At 45.1% G+C, this 16,265-nt stretch overlaps 1 protein-coding gene across 1 annotated transcript; it reads left to right on the forward strand.

The window, feature by feature from the left end:
- Positions 1 to 1,080: 1,080 nt before the first annotated feature.
- LOC140397974 (sialic acid-binding Ig-like lectin 11) lies at positions 1,081 to 15,945 on the forward strand. The gene is made up of 5 exons (XM_072486226.1): positions 1,081 to 1,414; positions 5,120 to 5,443; positions 8,633 to 8,716; positions 11,673 to 11,697; positions 15,017 to 15,945. The coding sequence occupies exons 1-5, from the start codon at positions 1,240 to 1,242 to the stop codon at positions 15,111 to 15,113; spliced, it is 705 nt and encodes a 234-aa protein (XP_072342327.1). The 5' UTR covers positions 1,081 to 1,239; the 3' UTR covers positions 15,114 to 15,945.
- Positions 15,946 to 16,265: the final 320 nt, after the last annotated feature.

Here is a 16,265-nt window from a genome sequence, read left to right on the forward strand (position 1 = left end):
GAGATCCAATGTTCTCCTCTTCTTCTTTGCTGGAAGAGGTGTTGATGGTGTTGGGTATAGAAGTGGATGCTACCTTGGCTTTTATAGAAATATTATAGAAGCAGGATCAGAATCCTTGTATAGGGTTAAGGTAAATGGGAGGAGGAATTAGGGGAGACATTGGAAGAAGGGCTTTCATGCGAAATTGTACCGAGAATAAATGCATCGACCTTCAGCTCGAGATTGGCACTAATACAATTGAAGGTAGTTCACAAAACACACTTGATGAGATCGAAAATGAGTTGCATGTTTGAAGGGGTTGAGGACATAGATGCGGGAGAGGACCAGCCAATCATATACACGTGTTTTGGTCGTGCCTGAAACTGAAGAATTCTGGAATACCTTCTTTCGCACCACGTCGACAGTATTACAGTTGGACCTAGAACCCAATCCCCTGGGAGCCATATTCGGCGTGTTGGACTTGCCGGAGCTCCAGACAGGAGCAGGGGCAGATGTCGGAGCCTTTGCCTCACTGGTGACGAGGAGGCAGATCCTATTGGGTTGGAGGTCAGTTTCTCCACCCTGTGTCTTAATATGGCGAGGAGATTTAATGATGTTTCTAAGCATGGAGAGGTTAAATTTGGCTGAAGGGGGAATAAGGGGATGGATTCTCCGTTTCAACGGCTCAGTGCCGGCTCGAACGGAGAATTAGTGGGCGTTTTATGATGAAATAATTGGCGCTGACCGGTCCTTGGACCGATGAGGGACTAGCAGTGGCATTGGGTGAAACTCATGGCTCCCATGCCGATAACAGCCGAAGAATGGCTGGGCCCCTGGCCGCGCATGCGCACGGCAACGACCTGCAGCGCCTCATTCTTATTGCTAAATGGAAGGAGCTTTTATGTGACTCTACCACTCAATCGGTGAGGTGATCCTGCAAGATTGAATTATAAATTATATTCCCTGAGTATCTTATGCGTAACTTATTGAAATGAAGTTGTTGTGTGTATTGAGTGTGTAAAAATTGCTTGACATTGGTTTCATATTGCTCTCTTTACCATTTATATGCAATATAACTTTGTATTATATGTTACAGTTCCGCCATCTTCTCCAGCAGTCTCTGTTACTCAGGGAATATTTTTAGCTGGGAACGAGTCTGTTTTGTCCTGCCTTGCCAGAGGATTTTATCCTCAGAATATCTCTATAAAATGGTTGCATCAAGAACGAACCATTTCTCAATCTTCACAACGAGATGTTGATATGAGATATACGACTCGAGAGACCACCTTCAGAAACGCAGACGGCACATTTAACACGACCAGTGAATTGATTTTTACCCCCACTTTGCAAGACCATAGGACAATCTTCACTTGTCAGGTCTATCATTTGACAAGTAAAGAGCAAGTAATAAAACGGATAATACTAACTGTGAACTGTAAGTTTGTGAAACTCAAGTGTTTTTGATTGCCGTTTGTTTTAATTTGATTAATTTGTAGCTGATTCAAAATGTAATTCTGAAATGGCCCAGCTGTCAGTCTTAAATAGTCAACCAACTCTGTCTTAAATAGTCGACTTATCTTTAACTAGTGACCCCTAGTTCTAGATTCTCCCAAAACGGGAGACATCCTTTGCACATCCACCTTGTCAGGAAGGTGTTCTAGATGTACTAGTCTTAGTAAGTCCAATAATCACAATGAAACTGTTCCTGCAAATGGAATTTCTATTTTGCTATTGGGCAGATTGTCCTATAGGGAAAGGTTGGACAAGCTGAGCTATATCCAGTGGCATTTAGAAGATCAAGGGGCAACTTGATTGAAACGTTTAAGATCCTGAGGGGTCTTGATAGGGTCGATGTAGAGAGGATGGTTCCTCTTGTGGGAGAATCTATCAGGGCCACAGTTTAAAAATAAAGGTGGCCCATTTCGGTCAGAGATTAGGGGAATTTCTTTCTCTCAGAGGGTTATGTGGGTTTGGAATTCTCTTCCTTAAAAGGTGGTTGAGGTGGAGTATTTTTAAGGCAGAGGTAGGTAGATTCTTGATAAGCAAGGGGGTGAAAGGTCATCAGGAGTCGGGGAAATGTGGAGTTGAGGTTACAATCAGATCAGTCATGATCTTATTGAATGGTGGCCCAGGTTTGAAGGGCCGAGTAGCCTACACCTGCTCCTAATTCAAATGTTTGTATGTTTAAAAGCGTATCATTTGAAAGAACTAGGGGTTGCTATTTCAATATAAGGGGTTGACTATTTAAGACAGAGAAAGAATTAGACTCTGAATCTGGCAATGCTCTCACTGACATAGGAGTGCTACTTTTTAATTGGACTTGCAATATACTCGAAGAGGAGTTATTTGTTGGACTACAGGGAAAATAGCTGATCCGTGGGAGTTGGACAGCAATTTCTACGAACTTGCACAGGTCGTATAGATCAAATGGCCTCTGTCCTTCTCTGCGGTAAGATTCTATAAAATTTTCAAATTTGTTAATGAAAATTATCAATCTAATCTACGCATGCTGTAGTGAATGGTTCTAATCGCAAGGGATCCAAGTTAAAAATTAGGAAGATAGGAATAAAAAGGGAAATCAGGAGACATTTTCAACTTCAGGAACTAAATTTGTGAAAGAAAATGCATGGAAAGACTTACGATTTTTAACATAAATGATCACAAGAATCTATTTGATATGTCTTTGAAGATGTATGGGGTGAGGGAAACCTTGAGAAGGTAAGGTTTATCTCCTGGTTTTAGTGATTTTTCCTATTCACAAAATATAGTTTCAAAGAGTGACTAACTTTCTGGGTTAGAGCGCAGGATGGCGTTTTTGTGTTGTTTCTGACTGCAACGACATAATCAGCTAAGTTTCTCCTACCAGAAGGAAGGGAGGGAAGTTTCAGAGGGTCTGGATTTTCATCATTGAGGTGGGTTAATGGGAATCAGAAAAATTCCTGGCTTGATCTGTCAACCTTCCTCGAAGATAGCCAACAAAGGCAGATTTTCTTTGTAGGTTGTGGGGAAGGGGGCTGAGTGTTGGAGTCCGCCAACCAACCCTGAAAACGTTTGGAGGCACCCACAGGGACTGCTGGATGTGGCGATGGGCTTGGGTTTAAAAGACTAAGTGCTGTGGGATTTCGTCCCAGTTTAAGTACAAACAGAAGGCTCTCCAGCCCTCATCACTAAAACCCTGCAAACTCCCCATGTTCCATTCATGTCATTTCATGCCCTTAACACTCCAATGGCTCCTCATGTTCCATGACAAGGTATGCCCTCTCATAACCCCTATGACCGCTTATGTCCACAATCTAAGGTAAACTCCCAAAACAACAGGGCAGCACGGTGGCACTGCTGCCTCACGGTGCCGAGGTCCCGGGTTCGATCCCGGCTCTGGGTCACTGTCCGTGTGGAGTTTGCACATTCTCCACGTGTTTGCATGGGTTTCACTCCCACAACCCAAAGATGTGCAGAGTAGATGGATTGGCCATGCTAAATTGCCCCTTAATTGGAAAAAATTAATTGGGTACTCTAAATTTTAAAAAAAAGGAAAAAAACTCCCCAAACAACTGCTATGACGCCTCATGTTCCCCATACCCTCCTATTGTATTTAGATGCCCATTCAGCCGCGATATAGTGTATAGGAGGCTGGTTTAACACAGGGCTAAATAGCTGGCCTTTAAAGCAGGCCAGCAGCAGGGGTTCAATTCCCGTACCAGCCTCCTGAACAGTTGCCGGAATGTAGTGACTAGGGGCTTTTCAAAGTAACTTCATTTGAAGCCTACTTGTGACAATAAGCGATTTAATTTCATTTAATTTCAGGAGAACTGGATCCTACAGCAACAACAGAATGTGTAAAAGTAGCTTTAAAATTATAGTCATTCATGAATAACTTTCCACTTTCTTAATAAAAGTTTTAATATAGGTCCCTTAAGGTTTCAATTGAAGTCGCTTAATACCGAGTAAGAAAACATTGTGAAATTGACAGCAGAGATCAGACAGCTAGAACCATCAATTAAGCTAAAAGAAAATGACTCCAGAGGCCAGAATCTGAAATAAAAATAGAAAATGCTAGAAAATCTCAATGGGTCCGAGAGTATCTTCATTAATCAAGCAATGTTTTCTCTAGGATTCAGGTGTTTAAAAAGTGCTAATGGATTTTTGGGCTCTCAGCCGTGTCTCATCTCATATGACATCCATCAGAGTACTAAAACACCTGAACCCCAGGGAAACTATTGCTTGATTTATAGCTCCAGCGCTCTGTACTCCCACTTTTAATTTCACAATGTTTATTTACTCAATATTAAGAAATTTCAGGTGCTTGCAGTTTTAAGTATTGAAACTTTAAAGGGGCTGGATGTTTGAAACTTTAATTGCCCTGCAGTAAAAGAAGGTTTTTAAGAAAGTCAGAAGTTATCAATAAATGTACATTCCCTGAAACGGATTTTACACATCCCACTATCACAAAAGGGTTAATTGCTTTTATACAGTATTTCGTGGGTGAATGGACATGGAAGTGCCATAGCTTGGCATGGGATGCATGAGGGGGTAGTGGGGTTGTTTCAACCACGACTCTTTGAAAACCTGACCCGACTCAACGAAGATTGTGGAGGACTAGGGAATATCTATTCCCGCATTGGAGCCAGCCAGTTCAGGAGTTTAGGGTGGGGACCTTTGACCTGAACCAGCTACACCATTTAAAGGCCAAGTTGAAAATTAGAATCCTCTGAAATGGAATCAGGAATCCCAGAACTGGATCCCGGCTGCCATTTTCAAAGGGCTCCCCAGACACCAGGCTCAGTGAAAATCCGGCCAAAGTCAATCTTTATTATTCTTTCACGTTTTCAATTGACTGGTTTGAAGGTGCTATCAGGCTAAGAGTGGTTGTTAGCCTCTCTTTTGTTTAAGAATACACATCAAATGAATGTGAATAAAATTCCATTCAACCCAATCAATCATTCCGGAAGTTTAATTAAGAGGGACAATTATGTAATTTTTTTCAAAACAGTTCTGTGGGCTTGGATAAATATTACAATACGATATGCATACTCACACTGAAAGAATGTACCTTATGGTTTTTAATTGCAGTCATCAGTGAGCAGGTTAATGAATCTGTCTGTCTGACTAATTACTCTCCATTTCCATTGTCCTGATTCAGATGGTCCAGAGCTCGTCATACATTACAGGACTTCCGACTCAGATGTGTTCCTTCCACTGCTCAAAAACTTCATTTATGTTGAGCACCAGTCGTTTCTTGAACTAAACTGTACAGCGGATAGTAACCCAGCATCCATTGTTATCTGGTTGAAGAAATTCTGGGCACGACGCGGGGGCATACAACTGGTAGCTGGAGTAAGCAGTTCGATCCTGAAGAAAATGAATGTTGACCATTCAGACAGTGGAGACTATATCTGCAGAGCACACAATGGATATGACTCAAAGGAATCTGCTTTAACGATATCCCTGACATCTGATTTCGGAAGTAAGAGCCAAAGGGAAAGATTTTTCCTTTATGAATTCTTGGTGTAGAACAAGCTGCAGCAAGAGTAATTTATTATAAATGTCAAGTATGAACTCATCACCTTTTAACTTTCTAATGCCTATTCACTTTCCAATGCCTATTCATCTGTCAAAACAAGATTATTTGATTCCCTGGAATACAGCTCTTTAAGTAAAGTAACCCGATGATCAATAATGCCGTGCAAAGTGTCGTACCTGAGAAAAGGGCCAATGAATACTTTACATTTTTGCTTAATTCCACATCACAAAATTATCTGGGGAATTTCCATCAATGTTTAGAGGACGAGTACATTTTTAGATTTTCCTGACTTGAACCATCTAACACCAACCCCCAGTCTGAAGAATATTAATATTCTTAATATTAATGCAACCAACCATCCATCAAAGGACCAGTAGATTGTTGAAAGACCGATTTAACCTCAAAGAGAAAGTCATCAATGAATGTTTCATTATTAGGATACATATGAGAATACAATTAGCCACATTTTAAATATGAAATATTTGAAGTATACAAGGCACTTGAGTAGATGTTAATGGACAGTTAGCATTTGAGGTTACTACAACAGTTTGAACGGATTACAGTCAAATATTACAAATTGTGTTCTACTTATTCGAAGTTGACATTAATCTTATGGTAGTGAGTGTGTCAAAAATGTTAAGACTGTTTAACTCTGTACATTGCTAAGAGGTTTGCAGTTCAATACCCTCCTATAATATTCCTAGATGTTATACAATTTTGTTCTTGAAAATTAACATAGGCCTGATTTTTTTGTCTCTCTTGCATCAGACAGGTTTTAAGGTGTGGGGGGGGGGGGGGGCATTAAATCAAAGGGGTGGAATTCCCTCCGGTTTTCCACCCTCTCCGACCACACACTGATTTTATGTTGGGGTGGACAAGGCCTTGGACGGGAGGCTCGCCCTCACCCCAATTGAAGATTTTGTTTGCCATTTCCTGGCCAGCCTCAATTTGTAGGCTGGCGGGAGGTTTAAACGTCCATGAGTATAGCCCAAAAAAGAAGAGTTAGATCCCAGGCGAGATGGGGTTGGGCGGGGAGGGGACAGGGATAGGTTGTGTTCCCCATCAGAAGACACTTTCTGAAGTCTGCCATTAAAGTCTGATGGCCTCTGAACCACCCTCCCCCACCAGCCTCTCCTCCAATGCCCCCTATGCACTCCCCCAGGACTTCCCTATCCTCCCCTGTCCTAAGATCTCTTGAACTTATCTTAGCCTCCAGTACTTCATTCTCCTGCATTTCCTGTTCTGTCCACTGCAGCGCTCTTGCTGCAGAAGCTGAAGACTGCCAGCTCGTTCTGCCTATAACCATTCGTGCATGAAATGGCTGTGGGGCACTCGGATCCAGTGGAGATGTATTCTCCGCTGATTATTTGGATGGTAGGATGTGAGACCTTGCCATCTGAAAAATTCAGACCATAGGCTCGATTTTACAAGGCGCTGTGTCCCCAGCTAAAAGGATGGAGATGGGTGAATCTTTTAAGGTGAAGCTTCCACCTCTTTCTGGAACTAAAGTCCCACCTTCGTGAGATGCCACTGTTGGAACTACAAGTAATCCCAAATGCTGAGCAGCTCAGATAGGTATGTGATCAGAGGCTGAGGGCAAGGTTAAAGGCAAGGTTTACCTTGTTGAGGGTAGCGGGGGAATGCCTCATATGGACCTAAGGACCATTAATTCATCATTTGAAGGCCTCAATAAAATAGCATCCCGTTCTCACATAACATTTTAGGTAGGTCTGGGGAAGATGGGTAGGGGGCTGGAAGGCCACCTGCTGGATTTTAGGTGCCCTCTTCCCTCAAGCATGCTGGTGAGGGAGCATAAAATCCAGCCCACAGAGTTGGTGACCTCATCTTTTTTTGTACTACTTATGCTCGTCTCAGAGATGTCAGTATAATTAATCTCTGCCATTCATCGCATTTCATCCTTCTTCTTTCAGGGCTGCACAGTGGCACAGTGGTCAGCACTGTTGCCTCACAGCACCAGGGACCCGGGTTCAATTCTGGCCTTGGGTGGCTGTCTGTGTGGCGTCTACACTTTCTCCCGTGTCTGCGTGGGTTTCCTCCGGGTGCTCCAGTTTCCTCCCACAGTCCAAAGATGTGCAGGCTAGGTGGATTTGTCATGCTAAATTACCTCTTAGTGTCCAAAGGTAGAGTAATGGCGATTGGATGGGGGAGTGGGCCTAGGTAGGGTGTTCTTTCAGAGGGTCGGTGCAGACTCAATGAGTTGAATGGCCTCCTTCTACACTGTAGGGATTCTATTATTCTCGCCCTTGCTCGTGTGCTCAAAAGCGTAACTTACGTACAAGTTAACAAGCAAACTCTAAAACCCTGGCAAAATAAGGGGGCATCAGTTACGTCCTGGAACATTTTCCAAACTGCTCTTGTTCTGAATCCAGATATCGTTGAGACTTTTTCCATTTATATTGAGGTTGAGAAAGAAACGGTTATTTTCAGGCTCTTGAAACAGATTGAGGTGTTGGAATAGCCAACTCAGTGGGTAAATTTAATTGCCCTAGTGTAAAATGTAACTTTTAATTTCTTTAAAATTGGAACTTGTATTTCCAGAGAAAATAAAGTAGATATAATTATTTTTAAAAGTGTTTTGAATGATTTGATTGGTTCTTAACAAATTCTTAATGGCAAATTGTTCATCTTTATAATTGCTGGCTTCCATCCTGAACACTTCCCATGGATTTTCAATATCAAATGTTGATATTCAAAATGCGATTCAACATCACGTGGTCCGAGATTCTATAATATGGATTAAATACCACAAAGCACCAGTTGCATATCACAAGGATAAAATTTAACATTTCAATCATTTCTGGAGATAGATATACATATTGATGGCGAACAACAGATAGGTTAGTAGTGCTGGTGGAAACACCAGGGTGGATTGTACCAAGTTTAAAGCAGTGATATTACACCACCAAGAGCGCGAGTAATGGAAATAGGGACCGATGTATTTCTGCTGTCTGCACAGTAGGACAGAGGTCCTACACTGGCATCAGTGGGAAAAATCAAATTTAATTCACAAATCGTGTAAACCAGGAGCGTCATTTAGCTGGTGTTTGCCACTATTCTTCCACACTGAAGTAGATTGTAAGAAACTCAAACTACTTTTCTGTTCCTTCACAGGCAGCTTTCCTGTCCGCTCTATAACCATGCCAATTTTTGTGGTCTCAATCACTTTAATGCTGATCTGGTGCTGTAAACGGAAAGGTAAATCAACCCACATCTGTTGTGAAGCACAAATGTGAAGTGACATTTTTAATCCATAATGACCCATTCACTGCTTGCTGTGATTAGGTTTAGTTCAGAGAATTCAAGATGAGAAAGAGGACACCAAACCTGCTCAATAAAGTATTCACACAATGATTGGTCATGGGAAAATGATAGTCAGCACTACTGAGTGGCTGCAAGATGTAGGAAATGAAGTGTGGTATTTATTGTGTGGCGTAGTGGTATTGGCACTAGACTAGTAATCCGACAAGCACAGTGGTTAGCACTGCTGCCTCACAGCGCCAGGGATCTGGGTTAGGTTCCGACTGTAGGTGACTGTCTGCGTAGTTTATACATTCTCCCTGTGTCTACATGAGTTGCCTCCAGGTGCTCCAGTTTCCTCCCAGTGTCCAAAGATGTGCAGATTATGTGGATTGGCCATGCTAATTGCCCCCTAGTGTCCAACGGTTAGGTGGGGCTAAGGGGAAAGGGTGGGGGAGTGGGCCTAGGTGGTGTACTCTTTCGGAGGGTCAGTGCAGACTTGATGGGCCAAATAGAATCTCTACAGTGCAGAAGGAGGTCATTCGGCCTATCGAGTCTGGACCAACCCTCTGAAAGAGCAACCTACCTAGCCATGAGGAGAAAGTGCAAACTCCACACAGACTATCAACCAAGGCTAAAATTGAACCCGGTTCCCTGGCACTGTGAGGCAGCAGTGCTAACTTGTGTGCCACCCTGCCGTGGCCTTCGTATTGTAGGGATTCTATGAAACTCTCTGGGGACCCTGAATCCCACCAAGGCAGATGGTGAAATTTGAATTTGCTAAAAATCTGAAATTTTGAAGTTTAATGATAACCGTGAAACCATGGGCGGGATTCTCTGCAATCGGCGTGAAGTCTGCCGACCGGCGGCAAAAACGGCGCGAATCAGTCCGGCATCGCATCGCCCCAAAGGTGCGGAATTCTCCGCATCTTGAGGAGCTGAACCCTCACCTTGAGGGGCTAGGCCCGCGCCGGACTGATTTCTGCCCCGCCAGCTGGCAGGAAACGCCTTTGGTGCCCCGCAGCTGGCGCGGAAATGACTTTGCCATGCGGCGCATGCGCGGGAGCGTCAGCAGCCACTCACGGCATCCCCGCGCATGCGCAGTGGAGGGGGTCTCTTCCGCCTCCGCCATAGTGGAGACCATGGCGAAGGTGGCAGGAAAAGAGTGTCCCCACGGCACAAGCCCGCCCGCGGATCGGTGGGCCCCGATCGCGGGCCAGGCCACCGTGGGGGCACCTCCAGGGGCCAGATCGCCCCGCACACCCCCCAGGACCCCGGAGCCCGCCCGCGCCGCCTGGTCCCACCGGTAAGAGAGGTGGTTTAATTCTCGCCGGCGGGACAGGCATTCCAGCAGCGGAACTTCGGCCCATTGCGGGCCGGAGAATTGCCGGGGGGGGGGCACCAACCAGCGCAGCGCGATTCCCACCCCCGCCGAATATCCGGTGCCGGAGAATTCGGCAACCGGCAGGGGCGGGATTCACGCCAGCCCCCGGCGATTCTCCGACCCGGCGGGGGTCGGAGAATCCCGCCCCATGTGTCAATTGTTGTAAAGACTCATCTGTTCACTAACGTCCTTTAGGGAAGGAAATCTGCCATCCTTACCTGGTCTGACCGACATGTGGCTCCAGACCTACAGCAATGCGGTTCACTCGTAATTGCTCTCTGGAATGACCTCAGTTCAAGGGTTATTAGAAATGAACAATAAATGCTGGCTGAGTCAGCGATACCCACATCCCATCAATGAATAAAAAAGTACTGCTCAGTATTGAATTTCAGCATTAAGTAAAATATAGTTTAAAAGGCTGATCATAAATAAAACTGTCAGTGGAAGCCTGTGGAAAAGTGTGGGCATTTTAATTTGAAACAAGAGACTCAAACTGAAATCAGATCATAAAAAACACCTTTCTGAAAATTATTAACAAGGCACGGTAATTTTTCGAGGTGATGAAGTGCTGTGTAAACTTTTCATGAAAGAAGTCTTAAATTTCATCAGGACTGTAAAATCAAATGGTTGCTTTGAAGCATATGGTGGCATTGGGGAGGCAGTGGGGTAGTGGTATTGTCACTAGACTAATAATCCATGAGACCAAGGGTAATGCTCCGGGAACCTGGGTTCGAATCCCACCAGGGCTGATGGTGGAATTTGAATTCAATAGAAAATCTGGAATTTAAAAGAAGTCCAATGATGATCATGAAGCAAACCATTGTCGCTTGTCGCAAAAAACCACCTGGCTCACTGTGACCTTCAGGGAAATCTGTCATCTTTATCTGGTCTGGCCTACATGTGACTTCAGACCCACAGCAATGTGGTTGATTCTTAAATGCCCTCAGGGATGGGCAATAAATGCTGACCCAGCCAGTGACGCCCAAATCCCATGAACGAATAAAGAAAAAATTGAAAGGTAACCCTGCGGTCACACAGTCCAGCAGAACTGTCCCTGTGTGGAGAGGTCCTGGTCAGGCTGATTGCATAATTATCCAGTCCCTCTCATGAAATATAAACAGTAAATGTAGACAGATGGTCCAGGTACTGAATATGTAGCTCCTGTGACAAATGCAAGAGTTAACCAAGTGCCTCGGGTGAAATTATGCCTGCTTTCCAATTCTGGATGTAGGAGAACCATAAGGAATGTCGAAAGGGAATTGCAATGGCTCAATAATTAGCATTTTGTGAGTAGCAGTCAGCAGGAGTGTGGTGGGCAGTAGATTCTGCAGCAATAATATCAAAATAATCAAAGCATTGCAGAAGTAGAGAAACAGGGAAGAGAGCTTTCAATACAATAGTAGTCATACAGAGCTTGAAGAAGTAACCTCCCAATTGTTACAGCTGCAAAGCATGCAAAAGAAAATGCCCAATTAATAAACTCACATTACAGAATATTCCTAATAATGTCCAATTCTATTCATTTTACAGGTTGGTGCGGCCCTTGCAACAGTGGGTAAGTCACAAGCTAACCTCCCACTCTTTTAGTTGGAATCAGCAGCTGGTTGAGATCATTTGTACCAAACAGTGTGCACACTCACAATGCCGTGTATAGTTCAGGAAGTTCTAAACCTCAGGTTTCATTTTAATGCTCTGCCAGGCAGCGGCGTTTGGTTGAATTGATGTTTCCAGAGAATAAAGCAAGGAATGCCAGTGAGGAGAGTATGGCAATAGTCAGTCAGTTTGGAAGTGGAAAAAGCTTCCACACGCCACCTTCTGCAATACCAACCACCACACACACAACCACCAAGCCCCCATGCCCCCGCCGCCCAATCTAAGACTTCCCTAGAGGCCTCCAAGCCAATTTCCGTCCCCACAGGCTGCCTATTCCCCCCACAAGACTTTTACCCATTACCTCCCCCACCACCATCCCTTCACCAGCATCATCAACCCACCCCATGCTGGAATCAGGCCATACTCAGAATTGACAACACTCCCACCCAGGATCCACCATCACCAGAGGTGTGGACATGGACCTATCCTGTCCTACAGCCCCTTCTGGATTTCTCCCTGTCGAACTGAAGGCCAAGTCTGGCAGTCATACACACACAAGGGTGATATCAGAGGAGTCTTCCTCTGAGCTGCTGTGTTCTGGATCTTCCTGGAGGTGTGATGATGGCCCAGGCTGGTTGACAGCTTGCCCTGCAAGGGAAGGGAGATGCCAATAGTACATCATGGGGGAATAATGGGTCCGAGAATTTTGCTAGCGTGAGGTTTTAGGTATGACTGTGTGTCCTGAGGGTTTACACTTTTCCTCGATGCCCCCACTTTGCCATCAGCACAGGCATGGTCAGGCTCCTCTCCAGCCAACTCATGCGCTCGCTTCATGTGAGGTCAGGTTTCCAAGGCCCAGCATGACTCCACGTGATTGCACCATCTCACGCTGGTTGTGCTCCAGTTTGTCCTACACAGACACAGATGGGTAGGTGGAACACCTGCCAGGCCAGATGGGTAGAGTGGCTTGCGTGGGACTGGAGTGGGAGCAGGAGTGTAAGGAACAAACTTGATATGGATGGGGGGGGGGGGGGGGGGGGGGAGGGCACGCCACCCTGAGGGTGGGGGTACCATGGGGGTGGGCTCACTATTGGGGGTGATGTGGGGGGCACCATGATGGTGGTAGTGCATCATGGGGGTGGGGGGTGGGGGGGGGGGGCGAAGAAGAGGTCTTCATGACAGGTGGGTAACCCATGAGGTCAATGGGTGAGAGATCACATTGGAGGTGCGAGGGGTGTGTGAGGGGGTGCAGAAAGAGACTGAATGTGGCAAACCTACCCTAGCCGGGCGGTGAAGGTCATTCATCTGCTTCCTGCACTGTTGCCCCGCCCTTTTCTGCAGCATGCTGGCACTAACAAAGGCAGCTATTACTCCCCAGGCGGGCATGGTGCCCCTGCTGGTGGCAGTCTCCTGGATTGTGGGTAGAGTACACCATGCTTTTGCTGCATCACATCCAGAAATCTGGTCAGGACTCCCTCAGTGAAACACAGAGCTGGCTTCCTCTGCTGCCATCGCCCTCAAATGGATCTGGAACAAGTGTTGGGGAGTAATTTATATGGTCCTCCCCAGTGATTGCACTGATTAAGATTCCCTGGGTCGGGGTAGCATGTGGCACAGTGTTTAGCATTGAGACTGCGGCGCTGAGGACCCGGGTTCGAATCCCGACCCTGGGTCACTATCCGTGTGGAGTTTTCACATTCTCCCGATGTCTGCATGGGTTTCACCCCCACAACCCAAAGATGTGCAGGTTAGGTGGATTGGCCACACTAACTTGCCCCTTAATTGGAAAATAAATGGCTACAGTAAAAAAAAAAAATTTTTATTCCCTGGGTCGAGCGAATCAGCGGGAGGGTACAGGAGCATTGCATGATTCCTATGGGGAGAAATCCTTTTCTTAAAGTGGGGTAAGACTCCGTGAGAAATCCCGACAACGCCATCAGTGGGTTTCATTCCAATTATCTCATTGTCATTGAAACTTTGCCGGGTTTTTCCAAGATTCCACCCTGCAATTCAGTTTTTGAGGAGAGGGTAATGACAGCAATTTCAAAACAGGAAGGGAATGTACTTGTGGGGACTGAGCTGCTTACAATGTCAATGAGCTTGGGGACCAATAAAGAAATTGGGCTGTGAATAATTTAGTGGAATCAGTGTCAAGGTAGAAAATATGGTGCTCATGGATGAGCTACCCTTAATGATGGGATGACGAAAAATGGGAGAAAAACTAGAGAACGGTCAGGGTTGAGAGCAGGGTTAGCCTGGAGAGCTTTCGCTAGTAAACCAGGAGAAGAGAAGTAGCTGAAGCAGCTGAATAGATGATCCCAGCATTAGGGACAAAGAAGTCCATGAGCCACTCAGACTTGGAAGGTGATGATGGATGGGCGGCAGGAGATACAGATTGAATAAATGGCTGTGAGTAGAGTAAGGAAGAGTGAAATGAATATCAAGACTATGGACTGAAGCAGATACACAAAACATGAACACAAGCAAGTACACTTGGAGAATGTTTCCCAACATGTATAAATTACAAATCTGGAATGTGCCTCATTCACGTTAACCAAGGAGAATGCAACGTGAAAGGAGAAAACCTAATGATGTAAGTCACAAAAAATTCAAACCATTATCTCCTCTCAAACATACCACCACAAGTAATATTCATTGCATCTTGTTCTGTGCACAAACCATTCAGCTTCATTTATAAGGCAGAAACAGTAATCACAGCTTCATGGTTTTAGAAGCAATAAGTCATCCACGAATCTGGAGATCTCTGTGATGATGCAATAATTGAAGTTCAGGACAATATTTTTTCTGGATTGTCATACAGTCATTTTTTTCAGCTAATCTCAATTTTTTAAAATCCAAATATGGACATGTCTAAAAATATGTGAGATGGAGATAAAATAATTCCCTTTAATATGTTTGAAAACTTTGAAATGGTTTTCTTACAGTCAATTTTATTGCCCTTTAAAGTATTGAAGGCTGTATATATGCCTAAAAGCTTTGAGCTGCATTGATTATATTCAATGTCATACACCATTGCTTCTGAAAAGTTTTTTTGAATAATCTTTTGGCATGAAAGCTTGAGTATCAGCAACTAATATAGGGTTCATCACTGCCTCACTAAAAATTAAATCAATTAAGTGGAATCATTGCCAGAGTAATGTACTATATCTGTGGAAGAAGCTGATTTGATAGCATAAATTACCTGACACATTATATGCTTTATTTTCATAGGGCAATCTGAAATTACATCCAGGCTTTAACATTTTTTTTATCCTCATTAGAAATTCAAAGCAAAATGAACATCGAGGAAGATCGGGTGAATGTAGCACTGCAGAAGATGTTGATGTCCAGAAGAAAATAACAACATCAGAACTCTGAACATTTGGTGATTCTCATCCACAATCATTTAATTTTTTCCCCCCACATTCGTATCATTTAGTGCAAATGCTTCTTTATGCTGAGTCTTTTTCAGAGACACTTGGCCGACATTAAATCTAATTTCCTAAAAGTGTCAAGAAGCAGAGTTCGTTTTATGTGATATATGTTTTTATTGTTTGATATTAGAAATAAGGTATAGATTTAAGTCAGTATAATTTGGCATTTCTGTGGAAGGAAGGGTAAACCTCTAGTTAGGTTCATATTAAATAAATGTCTTTGGGTGTATGAGGTTTTGGTTTAAGAAGGCAAATGCAATGTTAGCATCCATATCAAGAGGGCGAGAATACAAGACTAGGGATGTACTTCTGAGGCTGTATAAGGCTCTGGTCAGACCCCATTTGGAGTATTATGAGCAGTTTTGGGCCCCTTATCTGAGGAAAGATGTGCTGGCCTTGGAAAGGGTCAAGACAAGGTTCACAAGAATGATCCCTGGAATGAAGAACTTGTCATATGAGGAACAGCTGAGGACTCTGGGTCTGTACTCGTTGGAGTTTAGAAGGATGAGGGGGATCTTATTGAAACTTACAGAATACTGCGAGGCCTGGATAGAGTGGACGTGGAGAGGATGGGCGGGATTCTCCGACCCACCGCGCTAAAATCGCACTCGGCGCGGAGGCAGTGAATTACCCAAAATACGCTCCCACGCCAGCTCGCGATTTTCCAGCAATCGGAGAATCGTCGGCAGTCGTGCGTGCGCGATCGACACGGCGCCGGTTGGGGACGTTGAAAGCGGCCCCCGCGGCGATTCTCCATGCTTGACAGGCCGAGTGCCCACCCAGTTCTGCTGCCGTGGTTCTCACGTGGTCCCACCCAGCGGGACCTCAGCATGCTGACTGCGGGAGCTGTACTGGTGGCGGTGGGGGGGGGGGATCTGACTCCGGGGGGGGCCTTCACGGTGGCCAAACCCGCAATCGGTGGCTACCGATTGGCGGACGTGCTCATTCCAGTGGGGACCTATGCTCCTCCTCGCCGGGCCCCTGTAGGGCGCCGCCATGTTGTGCGGGGGCCGGCGCGAAGACGGCCGCCACGTGCATACGCGGCCGTGCGGGCGTAACTGCAGGGACCTGCCGGCAGCTGGAGCTGTGGGACACA

Source organism: Scyliorhinus torazame, chromosome 21 (genome assembly GCF_047496885.1).
Source record: "Scyliorhinus torazame isolate Kashiwa2021f chromosome 21, sScyTor2.1, whole genome shotgun sequence".
In the NCBI taxonomy this organism is placed as follows: Eukaryota; Metazoa; Chordata; class Chondrichthyes; order Carcharhiniformes; family Scyliorhinidae; genus Scyliorhinus; species Scyliorhinus torazame.